Consider the following 20,941-nt stretch of genomic DNA (forward strand, 5'->3'; position numbering starts at 1 on the left):
AGAAATCTGTTACTCCCTATGAACCTAATAAATAGTGGCAAGCTCAGGGTGCCTTTGTCTTTGCTGCCCAGAGCATCATTGATCAGGCCCAGAACCCGACCTCCTAAGTCTTGTTTCCTGTCTTTATTCTTTAATTCATCTTGTGCTATCATGGCTTACAGGAGACCAGGACCCACTGTAAGGGTTCTGGTAACATCCCATTTCCCTGTTCCCTATAGCTCTGAGCTGAAATAGGAAATAGCACCACTGGATCATGGTAGTAGCTGTACAGTGTATATAAATAGGGTATAGGTATCACTTTCCTCTGTCAGATGACACACAGGATCTCAGTAAGCATTGGTGTCCACTGCATGCGTTTCATTTATTTACCTCTCATTTAACAGACAAGGTCCTTTCTTGTTTTAGTTGATTTGCCAGACGGGTGATGGATAAGGTAGGATCCTGTTCATAGTATGAATTGCTTTCTCTCTATCCTCTGTTTTTTTATTAACTCTCTGACCTATTTGGTGTCCAAAGAGATCCAAGTAGTGCAGATCTCTTTTAGTGTGAGACTAGTCTGGTCATAAATTATCATTTCTTTCCATCTATAATTGACCCAGCCTGGTTCTAGATGAGAAGTAAAAGACAAAGGTATTGGTAAAGTATAAAACTGCATTTCAAAAAAATTGCTTCCTGCATCTAGTGAAACATTAAAATGAAAATTGTTCATAAATGTCATAGTTTATTTTTGTTGTACCAAACTGCACAAATTCTTGCCAAAATAAAGGTCATTATTTGCTTCAGGGCATTCCTCAATTGGAACTTTTATGTGTATATGGTATGTGTAAGAAAAACAGGGTAAAACATTTTCAAAAGGACAAAAATACTTATATGGCATGGATATGAATTTCTTTCTCTGGTAACAAGGCTATTCCAGGGCAATGTCATTTTTTTTTTTAAATAAAAGATTTCCTGTTTGAAACTTCAAAAGAGCAAGTCACTATAAATATTCTTTCTGGGGTACAAACTATTTGGTATTTAATTTAGAGCAAGAGAAGAAAATGAAAGCTCACTTTTTATGTAACCTCCAAGGAACACTGGGGTTGTGTGTGTGGATATCATATGATACACTAAGCACATTGATGACTAACTGTATATTTTATTTGACACAATTATGTTTTGCCTTGCTCCAATTATAATGAGGATCACAGCTGGAAAAATTCTTGACATTATTTTAATAAAATAGAAATTTGCAAACTACTTGTGCCATTCTGGATATTTCCAAAAGCACAACTCCCCCCAGCCTCCCCCACATTCCAGTGTGGCTTCCTGTAAAATGCAAGAGTTTCCATAATTTCCCAAATGAGGAAAGGACAAGTGGAGCTTAGCCCGAGGCTCAGCAGAATGAATTCGTTGCTCATCAGCGGTCTCCTACATGTTCCACAAAAGTTTCTGAAGAGATATGGTTCTCAAGGCAAAATTACTCGAGTAGAGTAACTTCTGCATTGGTGGAATGTCTTTTGAGAAAAGAAGATATTTTTTCTTTCCCAATTAAAAATTTTGAGGAGACGATAATATTCATTGGCTTTTACTTGATTTGTACCATTAATCCTAAAGTTTTTTTTCTGATAATTTGTTTCTTCACATACTGTAATTAACAAATCCTTAGTAAATTTCTTCTTCTAGGCAAATAAAAACAGAAAAATACAGCATTTTCTCCCTTCTGGTTCTTCATCCAAATATCTAATGACTTTCTGACTTCACACCCCAGAAGTCATCCTTATTTGTTCAGAGGAGTTGCTCCTATCAGAGGCACTGTGGAAGCTTCCGCTCCTCTCCTTCATCTTCATGAAGGATCTCTACAAAAATCTTCCCCTCTGCTCACTTTACCTCTTTTTCCTGCAATCAGTTCTTGTTTTTGAATGCTTTGAGTAGGAAGGCATTCTCATTCACCTATACAAAAAATGTGATTTCCTGAGGTTGCTAGACAGACCCTTTTCCACCTTATTTTAGAGCAAAATAAGATCTGGATGCCTACTGAAGACCAGTGATTGGTGATGCTGTAAAGTCATTCACAAATAGAACAGAAATCTGGGTATGGTGGTACATTCCTGAAATCCCAGCACTCAGGGAGGCTGAGGCAGGAGAATTGTAAATTCCAGCCCAGCCTGGGCAATTTAGTAACTCAGTATGACTTGTCTCAAAGTCAAAAAGGGCTGGGGATGTAGCTCAGTGCAAAAACCCTAGATTTAATCCTCAGTATCGAAAGAAAGAAAGAAAGAAAGAAAGAAAGAAAGAAAGAAAGAAAGAAAGAAAGAAAGAAAGAAAGAAAGAAAGAAAGAAAGAGAAAGAAAGAAAAGGGGAAGAAAAAAGGGAGGGGGAAGGGAAGGGGAAAAAGCTAAAACCTTCAATAAAGTTCTTCCCACACTTGATACGAAGCATGTTTCAGAACAGCATCACCTTTGCAGAAATTTTTGCTTACTTTATGAAGATTTGTATGGTCCGATCATGCATTAAGGCAATGTTAAGGCTTTCGTCTTAGTGATGTCAGTTAACTAGAAAAAGGTATAGATGCTGGTGCTAGGAATATTTGCACTATTTTGATATCAAAGATAAGTTTTGATTCTTGCTATGCAGTGTATCTAAAATAAATTTAGTCACAAAAACTGCTCTGTTGTAAATTATGAATCATTTATACTCAAGAATTCCCCCAAGGAATGCAGATTGAAAGGATTTTGTGTGATTGGCCATTTTCTTTTTCTGTTTTGGTGGTACTAGGAATTGAAGCCGTGACCTCACTGAGCTATATCCTCTGGTCTTTTTTTGTTTTTGTTTTTGTTTTTGTTTTTTTAGTTTTTAATTTTGAGATAGGGTCTCACTAAGTCAGTAAATTCCTCAGGCAGGACTCAACCTTTTCATCCTTCTGCCTCAGTTTTCCAAAGGGTTAGATTATGATGCAAGCCAGCCTGCCTGGCTTTACTTGGCCTTATGACCCTGGCATGGCCTTCAGAAAAAAACAAGTCTGTAGTTTCTACATTCTTATAACTCTCACACAACAACTATATTATTTTCTTTCTTTTTTTTTCTGATACCAGAAATTGCACTCAGGACCTTGACCTTGCTAGGCAAGTGCAGCGCCACTGAGCTATATCCCCAACCCCAACTATATTATTGTCTGCAAGGTAGATGAATATCTACAAACTGACACTGAAAGCAGTGAAACTATTATTGCACCTTCATCTACAACATTAACCAAATTAGGCATCATAAAAACTATAATACCTAAGGACCCCTAAAATAAAATAATATATAAGAAATAATCTAATAAACTAGAAAGTGTATTCAATGGTAACACTTAAAGAGAAGTAAAACATACATAGAGAATGACAGGACTACTCTTAGATCTCTTGCAGGTAAGATTTGAGCAAAAATCTACGGCTAGAAACTTTCCAGACAAGGGGAACTCAGATGTCAAGGCTCCTACATGGGAGTTTACTTGCCGTGTTCTGGAAATAGTGAGGGAGTCAGTGTGGCTGGATGAGCAAGGACAGTGCAGGAAATTTAAGAGAGAATGGAGACTAAAGAACATTAGCCTTGTGACCCACAATAAGGACTTTGGATTTGATTCTACGTGTTATGGAAAACTTCAGCAGAATTTTGACATGACTACCTTAATTTATTTTTAGAAATTCAGTTGTGAGACTTCCAAATTAGTAACTATACAAACCTTTCACTGCAGTCCTTTCTAGGTTTCCAAATAGTTGGCACTTTCAATTCTAACCTCTTTTGCAGACGTGCACCCCCCAAAAAAAAGCCAATTCTAGACCAGGCTTTCCCCCAACAATTCACATACAATTCCTACCTGCACACAGAAAATGCAACCAAAGCTTCATTACACTCAAAAGCACTAATCTCCTCAGCACTTTCTTCCATAGCGCAAGTCAGATGATTCTAATCCTGGACATTTCATAGCACAGTATCAATTGAAGTATCAACATTTGACATCAAAGGGACATTGTGCAAACTGAGAAATGATTTGCCAAAGGAAAAATATCTTCTTCCTAAATGACTAAGACTCCCCAGGTGATTCACATGTTTCACACTGCTGATACGGGAGTAAATGGACAGGGGTACAGCGTGAAATGGGAGGGCTTAGAATCTACTTCCTCTTGTGATACTGCATTGCAGGGAAAAAGCATTTATCTCAACAGTGCCTTCGTGATTCAGCATTAATTATGAGCTCTGAATAATTACCTATGAGCTTCTAGGTAACTTAGGACTTTTTAAGGTGTGTGTGTGTGTGTGTGTGTGTGTGCGTGTGTAGTTACTGTATTTCTTTTTAAATTTCATAGAAAACTCCAAGTTACTGGATATATCTGAAAAGTGAAACATTTATGCTACTGCTGGGAAAATTCTCATTGACACTTAGACATAATTGATCATGCCCTACTTTACCCTGCCTTTCAATCAACCACTTATCAAACTGACACCTAATCAACACAAAATTAGAATACTCTTCTAGGGTTCTTTTGTTTGTTTTTAAATATAGTTGTCCCTGGGGCCTGGGCTAAGCCTGGCTGCCCAGTGTGGTACACAGACCAGAAGAATGAGTAAAGGGCACTGAAATGCATGATCTTAGGGCTCACCCGGCTCTACAGAATAAGAATTTGCCTTTAAACAAGACTTTCTGGTTATTTACATGCACATTAAAAATTGAAAAGCAGTAGCCTACAGTAGCATTTCTCTGTCTCCGGATGATAGTAAACTGATCACCCACATCAGAATCACCTGTGCGATATTCTCTTGAAAAGCAGTTTTCTGGATCTTACCACAGGCTGAGTTAAACTGATTCTTGGGTGCCATCAAAACCGCATCACAAACAAGTTCCTCACCCAGTTACTTAGGTAATTTAAGTTTAAATGACAGAGCAGCATTTTAAGACATTATGGGGCCGGGGATTTAGCTCAGTGGTTCTGGTGCCTACCTTGGAAGCACAAGGACCCAAGTTCAATCCCTGGTACCAAAAAAAAAAAAGACATTATGTGCTTTGTCGTTTTCATATATATGATTTCTTCATGAGACTAAAAACACTGAGCAAGACATATCTAGAATGATAAAATGATCAAACTGCACATTCAGCATAGAAAGAAACACACACACACACACACACACACACACACACACACACGCACACAAATGGTATTGGAGGTAAAAGCAAATAGACTGCCTTAATGCTAGAAGATTAAAACCATCAGAGGTTTTCTTTCAAATTAGAATGGAATGCAGACTAACTAGTTAATTGTGTCAGAGAGGAAAGGGAGTAAATCATGAATAATAACCTCATCACACCTCTTGTACTCTTGTTCAAACACCACTCTCTGTACTCTTTGAAACACTATTAAAGTTTTATTTAATTCTAACAAGTTACTGTCTATACAGAAAAAGAATTTTTTCATATATGAAAAAATACTCAAAGTATCAAAAGTATACTACTTTTATCCCTTTTCTATTTGGTGATGGTCTTTATTAATAATTGCTAGAGGTAATTTTTTTTCACATACCAAACTGAAACCTGTTGCTCTATTTATGGGACACCATAGAAAATTAATCTTTTAGATGTTTAAAAAAATCCACTTAGGCATAATTTTCACATTCTGTTTGGGTGTTTAATAAAAGAAAATCATTACTTAAACTCCATTTTGCAAGATCCAAATTAATCTTGAAAGCACTGGGACATGGAGAAATGTGTATCATACTGCTCTCTGCTTAGATATAACTTTTTAGTATTGTAAAATAGCTTGTGTTAAAATATTTGAGATATCCAAAAATACCAGCACACAGGACTTCATTTACTCTGACTTAATACACAGAAAGTTAAACAGAAGAAAGGAAGATATGCTGATAGGAATAGGAAATGATATTTGAAAAGTGTGAGCAATTTTTAACACTGTTGGGTTTCAACCTTCAGAAACTTGACTTACCTCAGAGTATAAGATTCCCATGTTGGTCCTTCTCCTCTAGGCCTTTTTTGGATCTTTCAGAGGTATTTCTGATTAAAATGAAAGTTCTTTCTGGAGAGAAAGCTCCCTGGAAATCCAAGCTGTGGCAAGCCTTGTCCTTCCACACCTCTGAGTGTTTTCCAGAAATGCAGAGAGCAATAGGTTCCTTCTACAGAGACCAACCTAGAGAAACAAAGGCATTGGCTTACAGAGTAATGACCCAAGCGGTGTATCATTACATGTTACAACCTGAGGAGCCAGTTTCTGAGTCATATTTGCTCTGCCAGTGGCAGTGTACAGGAAGGTAGGAAGCACAGTTTGGGGGTGGCGGGTAGAAAGTTCCTAAATTGACAGGAAGGACTCAGGGTTCAAAATAGTATACGGTGTCCTATCATTGAAATCTGACTTTCAGTGCCCATTAAGAAAGGCTACATTAGGGACTGGGGATGTAGCTCAGTGGTGCCAGGCCTGCCTGGCAAGCACAAGGTACTGAGTTCAATTCCTGGTACCAGGAAGAAGAAAAAAAAAAGAGAGAAATAAAGAAAGAAAAAAAAAAAAGAAAGAAATGCTACAGGCCAATAAACACACTTGTGAAAGCCATTTGTGCCTGAAAAAGGACTGAGAAATAATATTCAGATTCTTCAAAAGTTATGACTGACAAGTAATACTTCCCAACTGTTTAAACAGACTTGTGAACTAATACATTAAATGTACTTTTAAAATTTTTAAAATTTAACTGACATAATAATCATGCACATTTAAAGGATAATGTGCATAAAATGATGATGTAGTACAAATGTATAATGATCAAATTGGGGTAATTTGCATTTCTCTCCTTAAATATTTATAACTTTTTGTGTTGGAGACCCTCTAACCCCTATCTTCTAGTTCTTTATAAGATGTACAGCAAACTGTTGTAGACTATCATCACCAGACTCTGCTGTCGAGCACTAGAACCTATTCCTCCTATCTAACTGTATTTCAGTACAGTAATTCAACCACTTCTGCCTCCAGTCTCCTTATGGTCTCCAGTGACTACTATTCTGATTCTCAACTTAGTGGTATAATAAATTTTAAGTTACCTTAAATATTCTAATACAATTTACCAAGTTATACAGATTATTTTATAGCATTTAATAGTTTTCAGTTTAAAATCAATTACTCTTTAAAATTTTAAACCGAATTATCAATTTATTTAGTCATGCATGCTAATATGTCATATCTCTTGAACGCGAAACATTTTGTGTGTTACACCCACGGCTAATTATTCAAACATTTTCTCTTAACACCAATATATCAAAGTACTGTCTTAAACTTTTTCAGAATTTAAATACACTCCCTCAACACACACACACACACACACACACACACACACAATAAACAGTACAAGCCAATCAAGCAACTGATATGATTTTTTCCAATCAGTTGCGGTTCTTTAAGTGGCCAGAGATTAGAGGACAGGATCCAAGGTCTGTGCTGCATATTTATAGGGAAGTTCTTCCTATTTCAGAGACGGACATTCTGAGTTGCTTTTTGCAGTTGTTATAACAAGATTCATATACTTCACTATGCTATGGAGTTGCCATTGAGGCCAACCCCAGGAGTTGAAGAATTAGCTAATCCTGTGGGAGGAAATAGAAATCTGCAATCCCCACCAACATTGCAGTTGACTTCCTCTTTGGTTTAGTTTTAGTTTGCATTTCTTTAGTTTCCTAACGCATTTAAGTGCCTTCCATCAACTTAGAAAAACATTGTTTTCTCTTCGGGTACTTTACTCTCTCTTATGCAAATCTTTTGTCACCCCTTGTTGTCTCCTTTAAGTAAATTGTGTGGACAGAACTCTTCACTGCCACTGCCAGTCTTTGCTAATGTTCTCCAAGCTTTCCCTCTTGAGTGAACATTAAAGTTTCTTTAAGTTTTTATCTGAATCACACTTTATCTCATTAGATTCTAAATTTTTTTACAATAACTCAAAGATTTTTACTGGCTGTAAATAATGTATTGATTGTTACAATCCAGTTTTTACAAAAAGATCTTTTTTATCAAAGTAATTAAATAGAGACCCTTCAGAGTGATAAATGAGACTCCCCTTGGTGAATAAAGGCCCAGCTTCCCAGAAAACAATTATTCTGGTCTTTGCTCACTAATGTGAACCCCATATTCATAACCTTATAAGAGACACCCCCAACAAACATTGTCTCAATATACTATTATAAATTTGTTACATTGGTTATCACCAAAGGGTTAAGCTCTAAATATGTTATAAAATGTTTACATTGGTTAAGTTCTAAATATGTTATTGTGATATGTTTACAGTGATCATCTTCAAAAGATTAATTTCTGTGGCATAAACAAGATATTATTAGAAAGACACTTTTGGTACTAAACTACATTCTAGGACATAAGGTTTCATATAATTGTGATACTACTGCTACATTTTTGGTGTATGGTATGTATTCATCTACATGTTTTTCTTGATGCAGTTCTAAAGGAACAATATTCATTATATTATCAAAAGATTAACTTTCAATGTATGATATTAACTTTAAAACCAAACTAATAAACAGTCAACTGAGTCGTTGCAATTGGTAAAACATTTGAATTTCACTCCAGACCAGTCAGTCTCAACCAGGGATGATTTTGTCCCCAGATGAACTGCCAGATTTAGCAAATAAAAATGTAAGATGTTCAGTTAATCTTGAGTTTCAAATATATTTCTGAAATATCACATGGGACATACCTATACTAAAATTTTTGTTTAAGTGAATCCTAAAAATGTTAGCAATGTTTGGGGACATTTTTGGTGGTAACACCTGGGCATGGAAGCTTGCTACTGGTGTCTATGGGCAGAGGCTGTGGATGGTGCTGATCATCCTACAGAGCACAGGGCACCTTCTCACAATAGAGAATTATCTTGTCCAAAATCATGCTGGTCTAAGTTTATCAACTGGTGAACACAGAGGACTTGATCAATTATGGTAATAGAAAAGAATCTAGTCAGCAATACTGTCAAAACAAAGAGTGACAAATCGTTTCCAAAGATATATTCAGGGTTCACGGTGTGGCAAATCGAGCTGATAATAACAAAGACAGGTCAAGAAAAGGAAGTGTGTTTCACACGTAAATGTCTTGGGTCAAGACATTTACGTGTGAAACACACTTCAGCTGACTAGCATCCAACTCCCTGTGAGGAGCAAGGGGCTCCAAGAAGATCTTTCCTGAGGTAGGATGAAAGGAATAAAGACAGGTAGAAAAGAGACAAAGAAACTTGTAATATTAAATTTTTACTGTTTAAGGAAAGCTGCAGTTTTTTTTCCTCCTTCCAGTAAAAATTCCTAAGGGCCTTAAAGACAATAAGACTCGGAGATTGTGTTTTTCACCTGTAAATTGCACAGCCTCCTGCAGATCTCCATCCTCAGAGAGTACACTAGTATTTAGAGGACAATGTGTTCCAGCTTTAAGATCAGTAAATGGATTGCATTTTAACATAGACCACCAAATGGGCAAAACTGACATTCTAGAATATACATTCTAGATAACCCATATTAAGGGCACCCCCAAGTCCCCAAAAATATACCCAACTCAAGTGTACAGATCTCCTTTCTCTCTCAAGGGCCCACATTCTATTTCTCTGGCAATGTACCTTTAAAATTCTGCTTGATAAGCCACTTTATGCATTTTATTGCCATATCCTAAAAATTCACTTCCCATGGTATAAGCAAGCCTGCAATCTCCTCCACAGGCTGGGTAAGTGAAGGTTGCTCATCTCCACTTTGTGGGAACATCCTAGGACCCCGTCTAGTGATATATCCCGAAAACTTTCTCCAAGAGGGGTTCAGGGATTATTGTCCATAGAAGCTAGGCAAGTATCATGACTGGAATTTCACTGATATAGCGACATTGAATCTGCCTGTTGAGCAAAGAATGGATATGAAAAAGGCAAGAGAGGAAACAGCCAGAACAGTTAGGACAATTCTGTATTAGATCGGTCCACTGAGAGATAATGGTAACCCAAGCCTGGAGAGCCACCACAAGGATTGAGAGAAGAGAATGAACTCTAGAATTTGGGAGGCAGAAACAACAGACTATAGTGGAAATGAGTCCTTAAGCTCCCTTCTCCTGGCACCAACTGTTCATCCCTGTTGTATTTTGTTCTGAGATGCTGACACTGGCACTCTCTAAGCTCCAAGTAAACTCTCACCAGCACCAGTGCCCTGGCCTCAGAGACCCCCAAGGCAAAGTAGGAAGAGACACCTTCTCTTTCCTACATTTGTTGATTCTATCAGCATCATCCAGCAATGGCCCTTTATCCTAGAAACAGCACCTGCTCCAAGTACATCCCCACACTCCCAGAAGCAGCCCTTTCAGAGGCAGCAGGACCAGCTGTCTTTTTCCTCCAACTCAACTTCATATAGTCCTTCCCATGAGAGAATTGGTTCCAGGAGCCACTAGAAAATGACCTCTCAAGGCTTTAGTTTCAGAATCTTGAGCACCTTTCCCAATTTTAATAACAGTGACCTCTGGTCTTTGTTCATTCAGTCCAAGGGGTGGTAGTTTCTAATGTAGTTTTTGTCTCTGTTACTTCAATACTCTGTTTGCTTTTGAGTCCTCCACAATCTACTGAACAAATGCCTTACCTTAAATGTGTCCTAATTTAATAACTAGTGTGGTTTTCTTTAGTAGACCCTAAGTGTCCTCTGGAAGTGATTAAGAGCTGGTAGTGATAGGAGTTATCCATGTGACATACAGCACAAGGGCAGGCTGATGTTGCTGTTCAGTGGTAAAGCACTTGACTGGCATGTGCAAAGGCCCAAGTTAAAGCTTGAGTATCACACACATAAAAAGATACAATAAGGTAGTATGCATATACTTGGATGGAAAACTTGGTAGATTTTGATGCGTTTCACCAAAATACAAAACACTGAAGAGCAAGATTAAGGAAGACCTGGGGAGCAATGATCAGCTCAGGTTTGCTTAAATTATATATCTGTAGCATATACAAGTGGAGATGCCATAGGGAGCTTATTATTTGGTTCTGGAATTTTAGAATAGGGATTTGTCTTAACTACTTTTCTTATTGAGACAAAATGCCCAACACTCAAAATTAACGGGGAGAAGGTTTTTTTGGCTCACAGTTTGTAGAGGTTTCAGTTCATAGTTGGCTGGCACCAAGGCAGGGTGGCATGACTGAGGGGCATCATAGAGGAGAAACAGCTCATGGGGTAGAAGACAGAAGGCAGGAGGCCTCAAAAGCAGCAAGCAGTGAGTGAAAAATGATGATAGTAACCCTCTTCCGTCCCTTATGTTCTCTCTAGGATACAGGGCCTTAGGGCAGGTAGCACTTATGCCCAAGGTGGGCCTTCCCATTGTCCACACACAGAACTATGCCAGACCAACCAGTGAATTAATTTAGTAATCACACATCCTTGATCCCAGCGTCACACACTGGAGATCTAGCCACCTCTGAAAAGCCCACCTATGATTGCATGTGGCTTTGTGGGGGCATCTAGACACAAGCAGGGTTACACTGACTTTATGATTTTGAGTAGCATTAACTATAGATTAATAATCTTCCATGTAAGAATGGAAGAGTTTAGATACCTTATCAAAGCCCCGCCCCATAAACTACACAAAGTCCTTGGTTCTCTAAGGTTATTTCTTTAAATATTACAGGGAATTTTTTCTTTGCCTTTAAAAATGTTTTAATGTGGACAATTGTTACCTAATCCAATATGTAATTTGCTTACCATAATGTCTATCTTTGGAGTCTTATGCATTGCATCTCTGCCACCCTTTCTAGAATTCTCTTGCTTGTGAATGATTTTTATTTTGTTTGAATATTAAGTCCAGGATTCAGAAGCCAAATCGGAATAATAACTATTGCTGTACACTAATATAAAGTCTTTACTTCTTTTAAAAGGCCCATTGTGGCACATTAAAAATTTTAAGCAGTTCACTTCAGCAAACAATGATTCATACACTGGGCAGCTCTTGGGCTGGACATGGTGGCACGTACCTGTGATTCTAGCACTCAGGAGGTTGAGGCAGGAGGATCCCTGGGAGTTTGAGGCCAGCCTGGGCTACATAGTGACATAGTGAATTCAAGGTCAGCCCAAACTACATAGAGAGACTTTATCTTAAAAAAAAAAGAAAGAAAAAAGAAAAACACAAAGTTCAGCAGCTCCAAACCAGAAAAGGCAGGAAAGGCCTGGGTAGTCCTTGGAGGAAATGCAAAGAGAAAACTTTCATAGTACATGAATGGGAAGAAGGCAAAAAAGAAAAAGAAAAAGAAAAAAAAAGGTCCTTGGTTGTCTGTTTAGTCTATTCTGCAAGAAAGTCTCTAGTTACATAGGTTATTTGATAGTTTCTAGTTGGGGTAGGTTTACGATTCTTTTTCTTTCTTTCTTTCTTTCTTTCTTTTTTTTTTGAAAGAGTCTTGATAGTGGCCTTGAACTAACTAGATACCCCAGGCTGGGCTCAAACTCAAGGCAATGGTCCTGCCTCAGCCTCCTGAATGCTGGGGTTACAGGTGTGCCCCACCACAGCAGACTTTCATATTCCTTAACATGAGAATCTACAAGAAATACCCCAAGTTAAATAGAATCTACAAGAAATATCTGAATTTAAATTTTGTTTATATTTGAAGATCAACCAGGGTTAAGGTCACTTCTGACGGCTGACAGGTTTGTCTGCTCAAGAATGCAAGACAGTCAAGTCTTCTCTAGGTCTAGTGTCTGTTTTAATGTACCCTTGCTTTAAGATTTTCAGGACTTGAAATTTTTATCAAACCGTACATCAATTTTAACATTTCACTACATAAGAAAATTATGATAATGAAGAATTAACTCATGTAAGTGAAGCCTTAAAATAAAAATATTGGCACTGTAAGTTTAGATTTAAAAAGAGTCACTTAATTGTTTAACAGTTATGCAACACTTAGTCCCATGACGTGTCCTATTTCTGTATCACACTGTACTGTGTACTCACAGCATTAGTTCTTATCGTGTGATTTAATGGGAACACAGATTACAAGTCACACTCCAGATCCCCTGGTCATTGGAATGCTTTGATTTGTGTGTTTCTTAGTTATTGAGATATCACATATCCAGAAGAAAGGAGTTTACTTTTATTTCTTGGTTAAAAAAAATTTTTTTAAAGAAAACTAGAAGGTAACTCTATTACTGATAAATCCTATTGTACCAGATGACTATTTTTGGAGATAGCAACTGACAAACTATTTAGTACTCCTCTAGGGATTCCGGAATTATCTTAATGATTCCACTTGTAAGCCTCTTTTTATTTTGTAGATGTCAGTTTCAGAATATGAGATAAGCTGTAGTCTTCAGAATGTGACTTCATTACTCTGACTTAGAGTGAAAAGTGCTACCTATTTTAAGATTTTGCAAAATCATTTTATTTTACTCTTACTGTCTTTTAACTTCAGTAGAAGAGATGATATATCTTAACTCTCTTCTGAGACCTTACTGTTCTCATAACATTCACTCTGAAACTGTAAAATACAGTTTTGACCTTCAATATTTGGCAGTTTCTATTCTTTTAACCCACAAAAAATCTTTATACCAGTGTGGCATACTTTGGGGTGGTATATTCTGGTATATTTATACTATATTGTATAAATGGATACATGTAATAAATGGATATATAACAAATGATATGCATAATATCTCTGGTATCAAAAATTCATGGAGGGACAATGGGGGCTGCATCTGCATAGACGTCTTAAGGAGAGACAATGAAAAAAATAAGAAATGCATGTCAACTGATTTCATTTGACATTCTTGTCTCTAAAGTAGGAACTTTTAAATTTATTCAGTTATTATTATTATTATTATTATTATTATTATTATTATTATCGGTACTGGGGATCGAACTCTGGTCCTTGTGCTTGCGAAGCAGGCAGTAGAACCACTGAGCTAAATCCCTGGCCCCAAGAACTTTTAAATTTAAAAAAATAGTGAAGAAAACAATTCCAAGAATACACACACACACACACACACACACACACACACACACACCAAACCTTGAAGCATACAGATAATGCTTAATATACCAAGGAATAGTCTAAACCCTTTACATGTATTAACACCATTAATATAGCCAAAAATCCTATGAGCTAGGTATTATAGTTATTCTCTTTTAAAACTCAAGGAAGTTGAGACAAAGAGGTCTTAAGTAACTTGCCCAGGGTCATACAGATAATACTTGTATGTAATAAATGGGAAAAAAACCAGCAGACTATGCTTCAGAATCAATAACTTTAACCATTATAGTATGAGCCTTCTCTTTATATCCATATTCTTTTAATCTCTTTCTTATGGCTTTAGACATAATTAATGTATTTATCTGCAAAAAATGAGATTTTATGCACTGTTTTGGAGCCTTCATTTGCATTTTAACAGCATGTAGTGATGCCTTTCCATGTTATAAAATCATCTTCAGTATTAATTTCAATAACTTCCTAGCATTTCCTTGATATAATAATAATAGGTTTCATTTATTCAGAATTTAACAAGTGCTGAACTTTCTCCCATCTGCATAACACATACTGTCTAGTTTAAGCCTCATTATAATTCCTTGAGACAATAATTATAAAATTGCTAGTTCACTGGACACATCTCAAAAATTTCATCCACATTCTTTCATTTAATGCTCTTTCATACTAGCCCTACAAGGCCAGCAGTATTATTATCCCCATTGTACTGATAAGGGAACTAACACTCTAAGAGGTAAAATTATCAGCCCAAGATCGATAGACAGAAAACATCACAGACCATACCCAAATTCAGATCTGTCTGCCTCTGTAGTCCTCTGCACTGCTATTCACTTCCGCTGCCTCAAAAAGACTGGAGCTCATTTCATCCTAATATGCTAGCTTTTTTCGTAGGAGCAAGTAGACTTCTTGCTGCCAAAATAATCTTATGGTTTCCAGAACTTGCCTCACTCTGGCCCCCAGAGCACTATTAGAACATTGATATTCCATATTAGTCATTGTGATGTAGGCTTCTTAATCTTTTTAAAAATTAACTTGACTCACTATTGCTGTGTTGACTTGATGCATTACAACGCTGTCATTATTAATGCTGATCATCGAAATGACACGGTAGATAAACCCATAATGATTAAAATGTTTTTTCCTAAACACAACCCACCTGACATTAACCCAGGGGCAAACAGCCCAAGCCAGCATCTTTTGTAGTTGGTCCTACTGAAGCAGAACTTAAAAAAAAAAAGAAAAGAAAAACAAGTTTCCCCAATCTTAAGCAATTCCCCCTTAGCCCCCTACCCCCACCACCTTATGGCTGTTGTTAACTTTGTTCCTGTAAGTAATGGTTTCATTGCCCTTTGTTTCTATAAGATTCTGGGTTTTTCACCAAGATATGCTAAATTGCAAAACTGTCACTACTTGAACAGCCTTTGTCCTGCTTCTGGAAACTCGCTTGCCTACCCACCCCACCTGTTTCCCATTGTTAGGGTACGCCAAGGTATGACAGAGCTCACCAGAGCAGTCAAAAATATGAAGCAGCAATTGAGGTTTTATTTCCAGACTAGGTATTGGTGAGTCAAGAGCTACAAGACCACTGAGCTTGGGGATTTGGGGGTTTGGACAACAGAAATCTTTAAAGAGGAGCTTGTGTAGGGGAGGGGTAATGCCAGGAGGAGTGGAAAATTTTGTCCTGCAGTGTAGGAAGACTTTTGTTCTGGGGCAGAGGAAGTGTCGTGGTCTCCAGGGGTATCTGGACCCACAGGTGTTGCTGTGTGGGGCAGGCTGTTTATCTGAAACCTGGGTCTTGACTTCCTATTATCATTTGTACCTTGCAGGATGTGTAACTGCATTGCCTGGGAAGTTTTTTCTCTTCTTTCTGGAGGGGGTCTGACTTTTCTGTCTTTCTGTTATAGGAGAAAAAGGGAAAGGGGAGAGGGGAGGGGGAAAAGGGGAAGAAGAGATTGGGAACAGTGTCTCACGGCTGCTTCAGTTGTGGCCAGGTGGGCTTCGTGGACATCCTATCAGAGACCAGAGGGCAGAGCAAGGGAGGGGAGGTATTGGTTCAGTTATTTCATTAATTTTTTTTTCTGCAGGGGTCGAGGATAGGGTCTTGTGGCAGGGCTGTGTAGTGGGAAGTTAGTGAGAGCTGCCTAGTTGTTATGGCCTGGATTTGGCCTTGAATAAAGTTTGTTAAGAGTTTTTTTAAAAGCAGGGTTCGAAGAGGAAGAGCCTGATAATTGTACCCAAGGGGCCTATTTTTTGCAGAAACCAAGTGGCCCATTACCCCATGAGCCCCTCCAAAGGGTGTATTTTGTTTTTCTAGGCTATAGGGTTGTTTTTGTTTTTGTTTGTTTTGTTTTGTTTAGGTGCCTTACCACTTCTTGGATAATTCCTGATTTATTTATATAGAAACAGCATTCTGTTAAGGAGGAACAGATTCCTCCCTTTTCAGCAGTTAAGAGGTTTCTTCCTCTCCGATTTTGGAGCACTACGTGGGCTAGGAAATCAAGCCGACCTCGGAGGGTAATGAGGCTGTCTGAGATGCATATTAAGCTTTTTGTTATTTCTTGAGAGAGAATCATAGTGAGTCAGGCAGGTTGTGAGTCCTGCAACTCCTGTGCCAATTCCTGTGAACATTCCTGATTCTACTAGAAGTGGGGTTGAGAAGGAGACTGCTCTTCAGTGTCATTAGTGGCTGGAATCTGGTCCTTGTTATTTGGGGCTATGTCTATCCTGGGGCTAAGGTGGGTTAGGGTGCAGGTACCTGTCCAGTTGGTGGGCGAGCATCTGTAAGCTGAGGAGCTGCACAAGTTGGAGACGAGGAGAGAAGACACCAGGTGTTGTTTACCTCCTATTTGAAGGCAAAGGGCCGGTCTGGTTTGGGTTTGTGCCAGTACTGTAGGGTACAGGATAAGATTTCAGCTGCGAAAGGAGGGTTATGTGAAGACAGGGGAGGGTAAGAAGCATTTGTTTTTGTTTTCCCAATAGAGCCAGAAGTTGACTTGGTTTAGTGGGAATCTGTCTGGGTTTTTTTGTTTTGTTTCGTTTTTTGCTTTTTGGTCTGGAAATTTTAAACACTGGCTGGACTTTATGTAGAGAGAGAAGAGCAACCAGGGTGGCAGGGAGTAGGGAGGTGCTCTTGATAGGATCAGTCTTTTTTCTTTGAAGAAGGGAGAGTTATCATCTAGGGGATCTTTTGTGGACAGGGTGGATTTCATAGTTTCATACAGCTCCTGTAGGGGGGCTGTGTGCCTTGGTGTTCAGAAAGTAAGTAGTGTGATACAGGGGTTGAGTTGTATTTGATTCATCTCAGTGATTGGAGGGCTTGGATAGACTGAGTAAAGTTACAGAGTGTTGGGACAAGGTGTCCTACCACGGGGCCTGGCCCCATGGTGCTAGCAAGACAGATCAGGAAGTGCATGGAAACATCTCTAGCTATGGGTTTGAAGGAAGGAAAGTTATTCTGGGATGGAGTAAGTGACCCTGAGTGGGAAAGCCACCACTGTTGGTCTTTTTCGGTATTCCTCAGTGGTAAGGTAAGTTGGGCTGGCCTCAAAATTAGAAAAATAGGAGTTATTAGTTGTGACTCATGTTTTTAATGGGACTGGTGTGGCTTCTATGTTTGAGCAGGAGGCTGACGCGGAGAGATAGCATCTGTCCGCTAGCTGGGGGTTGGCATTTTTAAGTAGCAAATAAGCACTCGTGAGGGTGTCATTTAAGTAGTTGGGGAGGATTGGAGGAGGAGGACTTTGGCTGGTGACTGGGGTGAGGCAAACCAGGAGGAGAAATGTAACCAAAGGCAGGGAGAGGTGCAGAATAAAGTAGTAGGTTGTTATCATGTGGCCTTTAGTGTGCATAGTGGTATGAGTATGAATCCTGCCAGGAAGAGGAAAGTAATAGCCAGGAGACAACACTTTGTGGTGTTCCATTCAGCTGGGGCAACTATGGCTAGGCCTGCTGCAAAGGCAAGAGTGAGGCATGTGTAAAACAGGTGACAGTTCATCGGGAAGGTAGTGGGTAATGTGGAGGGAGGTGGCTTTGGTGCTTATGTAGAAGATGAGAAAGAAGGTGAACAAGGGGATTTTGTCTGGAGAGAAGTCAGTGAGGGCTTCCTGGAAAAACAGATCTTTGATCCAGAGGAGGAAGGAATCTAAGGAATTATATTGGGAGTGGAGCCATGAGAATCCACAGCAAATTTCTCTTTAAAAATGGGTAAAGTGACTAAGTAGGCACAGGGAGGTTGTCTATGCTTTCGGTATCCAAGTAAGCCAGAGGAGGTTGGAGAGACTACTCGCAATTTCCAGTAAATTTAGTGGGCCTCAGTAGATCTCAGTAGGCGACCATGTGGGTACCTGTCCACTTGGATTTTAAAGATGGATAGTGTAAGTTCTTTATTAAGACTTGCCTGCTGGCCGGCAGGGTAGACATTGGGGAAGGCAAGGTGAGGTTAGCAGTCCCACGAATTTGCTGTCTGACATTGAAGGATTAGGAGGTGGTTTCCTAAGGGACTGGTTTCTGGAGCTGTGTTGGGGCCCAGGAGGAAGGAGTGGCTATACAGCAGTTCAAAGTGACTGTACCCAATGGTTTTTTAGGGGGGCTGCTCCAATCCTGGGGGAGCAATAGGGAGTAGTAGAAAAACCCAATCTCTTTTTAGTTGCATGGAGCGTTTGGTGAGCTGGGCCTTAATTATGATTGGTTTTTCTCTACTACTCCTGAGGACTGGGGGTCAGTACGGGATGTGGGCATTCCAGGTGACCCTGAGGGATATGGAGACCATCTGGGTTATCTGGGTAATGAAGGCAGGTCCATTATCTGACCAGATAGAGGTGGGAAGGGAAAATTGCAGTATTATGTCAGTCAATTGCAACACTATATTTGTACTTTTATGGATATTTACTATTATGGATAATATTCAATATTCAACCTACTCTGTGTAGAAACACCAAAAATTTTATAATTTTAACATATCATGTATTATATTACTTTGACTACATTTCATTAAAAATTAAAATAATTATTTCAGTAGAAAAATATAAAATATATAAGGTGCAATATTGTGTGCACTTTATGTTTTGAATTTAAATAGAAAATAAAAACAGTGGCAAACGTTTACTGTTTTACTTGTGAGTATTCTTATGCCTATGAGGAAAAACTAAAAATTACTATTTTCTTACTATTATCACCATATTTCAGTACATGTCCAGAAATTTAAGAGAAACATGCAAAGTCAATTTTTGCTATGATAGTGAGTTAAGTTCTCCATGAGATTTTTTTTTGTTTTTTGTTTTTTTTTTTTTTTTTGCTGTGCTGGGTGGGGATCATACCCAGGGCCTCATGCAAGGCAAGTGCTCTACCAATAAGCTAAATACCCAGTGGCCCAACCTTGATCTTTTGAGCCTAGATTGAATCTAGGAGATTTGACAACTACTTTATAATTCTGATCCTTAGAGGGTTATGATAAGGAATTTCAGCTATGAAAGAAAAAGGGCAGGAGAAGGGAAGATCTGGTAGATGAGGGATGACTTAGCTGACACCGAGACATGCACGGTCTTCCCATGTGTATGTTTAGCTCATAGACTCAGCCATCCACACAAAGACTGATGATCAAAGATGGAAAATTTTATGGATTCAGAAATTGATGGTCTTCAAAGTTCACTTTCAGTGTAGACAGGAATATAAATTGCCACAACCACTCTGGAAAATTGCTTGGAAGTAGCTACTAAAATTGTGCCCATAAATATCTTGTGACTAACAATTTGCTCTTAGGTAAATAGACAAATGTAAATACTTCTGTAGTAAAAATACAGGAAGTCTTAAAGTAGGATTATTTGCAATAAGCAAAAGTTGGAACAAACCCAAATTCTATCAATTGTGGAATGGAAAAATAAAATCTGGTAAATTAATGTAATACAACACGGCACAGCAATAAAGTGAAAAAAATTATTGTTGCCTGCAGAAATACAGATAAGTTGCACAAACGTGCAGTTGAGCAAAGAAATCAGATACAAAAAAAGATATACTCATAATACCATTTTGATATCATTCTTTTTCAGTCCTGGGAATCAAACTCAGGGCTTCAGACATGCTAGGAAAGTACTCAACCACTGATGGACTTAAATATGCTACTAGCCCCCAACAAAGGTGATTTTCTAGGAGTCCCTCCCCACAGTGCTGTTTCCCTACTCCCACTAAGTTACCAAACTCTCAAAGAATTCTCATCCTCAGTCTTGCTCCTCTTTTGTTTTCTCAGGTGGTGATGACTAGTCTCACTTACTATACGGAAGAGCTGGGCCACCTTAGCCCACGCCGGAATCATCCGTGGCATCACAGGAAACCATCTTATCTGAGAAGCACCGTGGGAAAAACTGGGATCTGACTATGTGGCTCTTCTCCTGCAAGGTTGTGATGTATGCTGATTTGCTCTTGTATCAACAGATGAACGAAAGAGAAAGAAAAGAAGGAAGGAAGGAAGGAAAGAGAAAGAAAGAGGGAGAAAGGGAAGCGAGAGGAAGGAAAAGGAAGGGAAGTGAAGGGGAAAACAAGATATTTAGGGAAATGTAATCATGTACTGCAAACAGGTACTAATTAAAAATACACACACACACATGAAGCAGAATAAAATTATTAGTGTGCCACCTGGTGTCTGGGTGTCAAGTGGCACAAGCTATACTGTTAAAGAGCCAGGCATTCAAAATCTTTCCCAGAGGGGTATTATGGACCTCTCCCTTTGGAACTAACTTTTTACAGAACACTAAGAGTTTCCACTATGTGTCAATTTGAGAACTACAGAATGACTACCAATGCACTGGAAATTTCTAAACATCCTGGAACATGTCTGAACCCTCATTTAATGTCTTTGATTTTCGGTTGTTTTCAGCTGCATCCCATCTATCAACACTGGGTATAAGCTACAGCACATCCCACTTCACTCTTTTTTTTTTTTTTTTTCGGTTTTTTT

The 20,941-nt window shown here is 38.6% G+C and overlaps 1 protein-coding gene across 1 annotated transcript in view; it reads right to left on the bottom strand.

The window, feature by feature from the left end:
• Ankrd22 (ankyrin repeat domain 22) overlaps positions 1 to 20,941 on the bottom strand; it is a 57,952-nt gene that overhangs the window by 19,395 nt on the left and 17,616 nt on the right. Inside the window, exon 2 of the mRNA XM_033766643.1 lies at positions 5,961 to 6,161. Within this exon, the coding sequence (XP_033622534.1) occupies positions 5,961 to 5,981 (21 nt within the window). The 5' untranslated portion in view covers positions 5,982 to 6,161. The remainder of the gene's footprint in view (positions 1 to 5,960; positions 6,162 to 20,941) is intronic.

This window comes from Fukomys damarensis, unplaced genomic scaffold, assembly GCF_012274545.1.
Source record: "Fukomys damarensis isolate Sample0158 unplaced genomic scaffold, DMR_v1.0_HiC HiC_scaffold_20, whole genome shotgun sequence".
Lineage (NCBI taxonomy): Eukaryota > Metazoa > Chordata > Mammalia > Rodentia > Bathyergidae > Fukomys > Fukomys damarensis.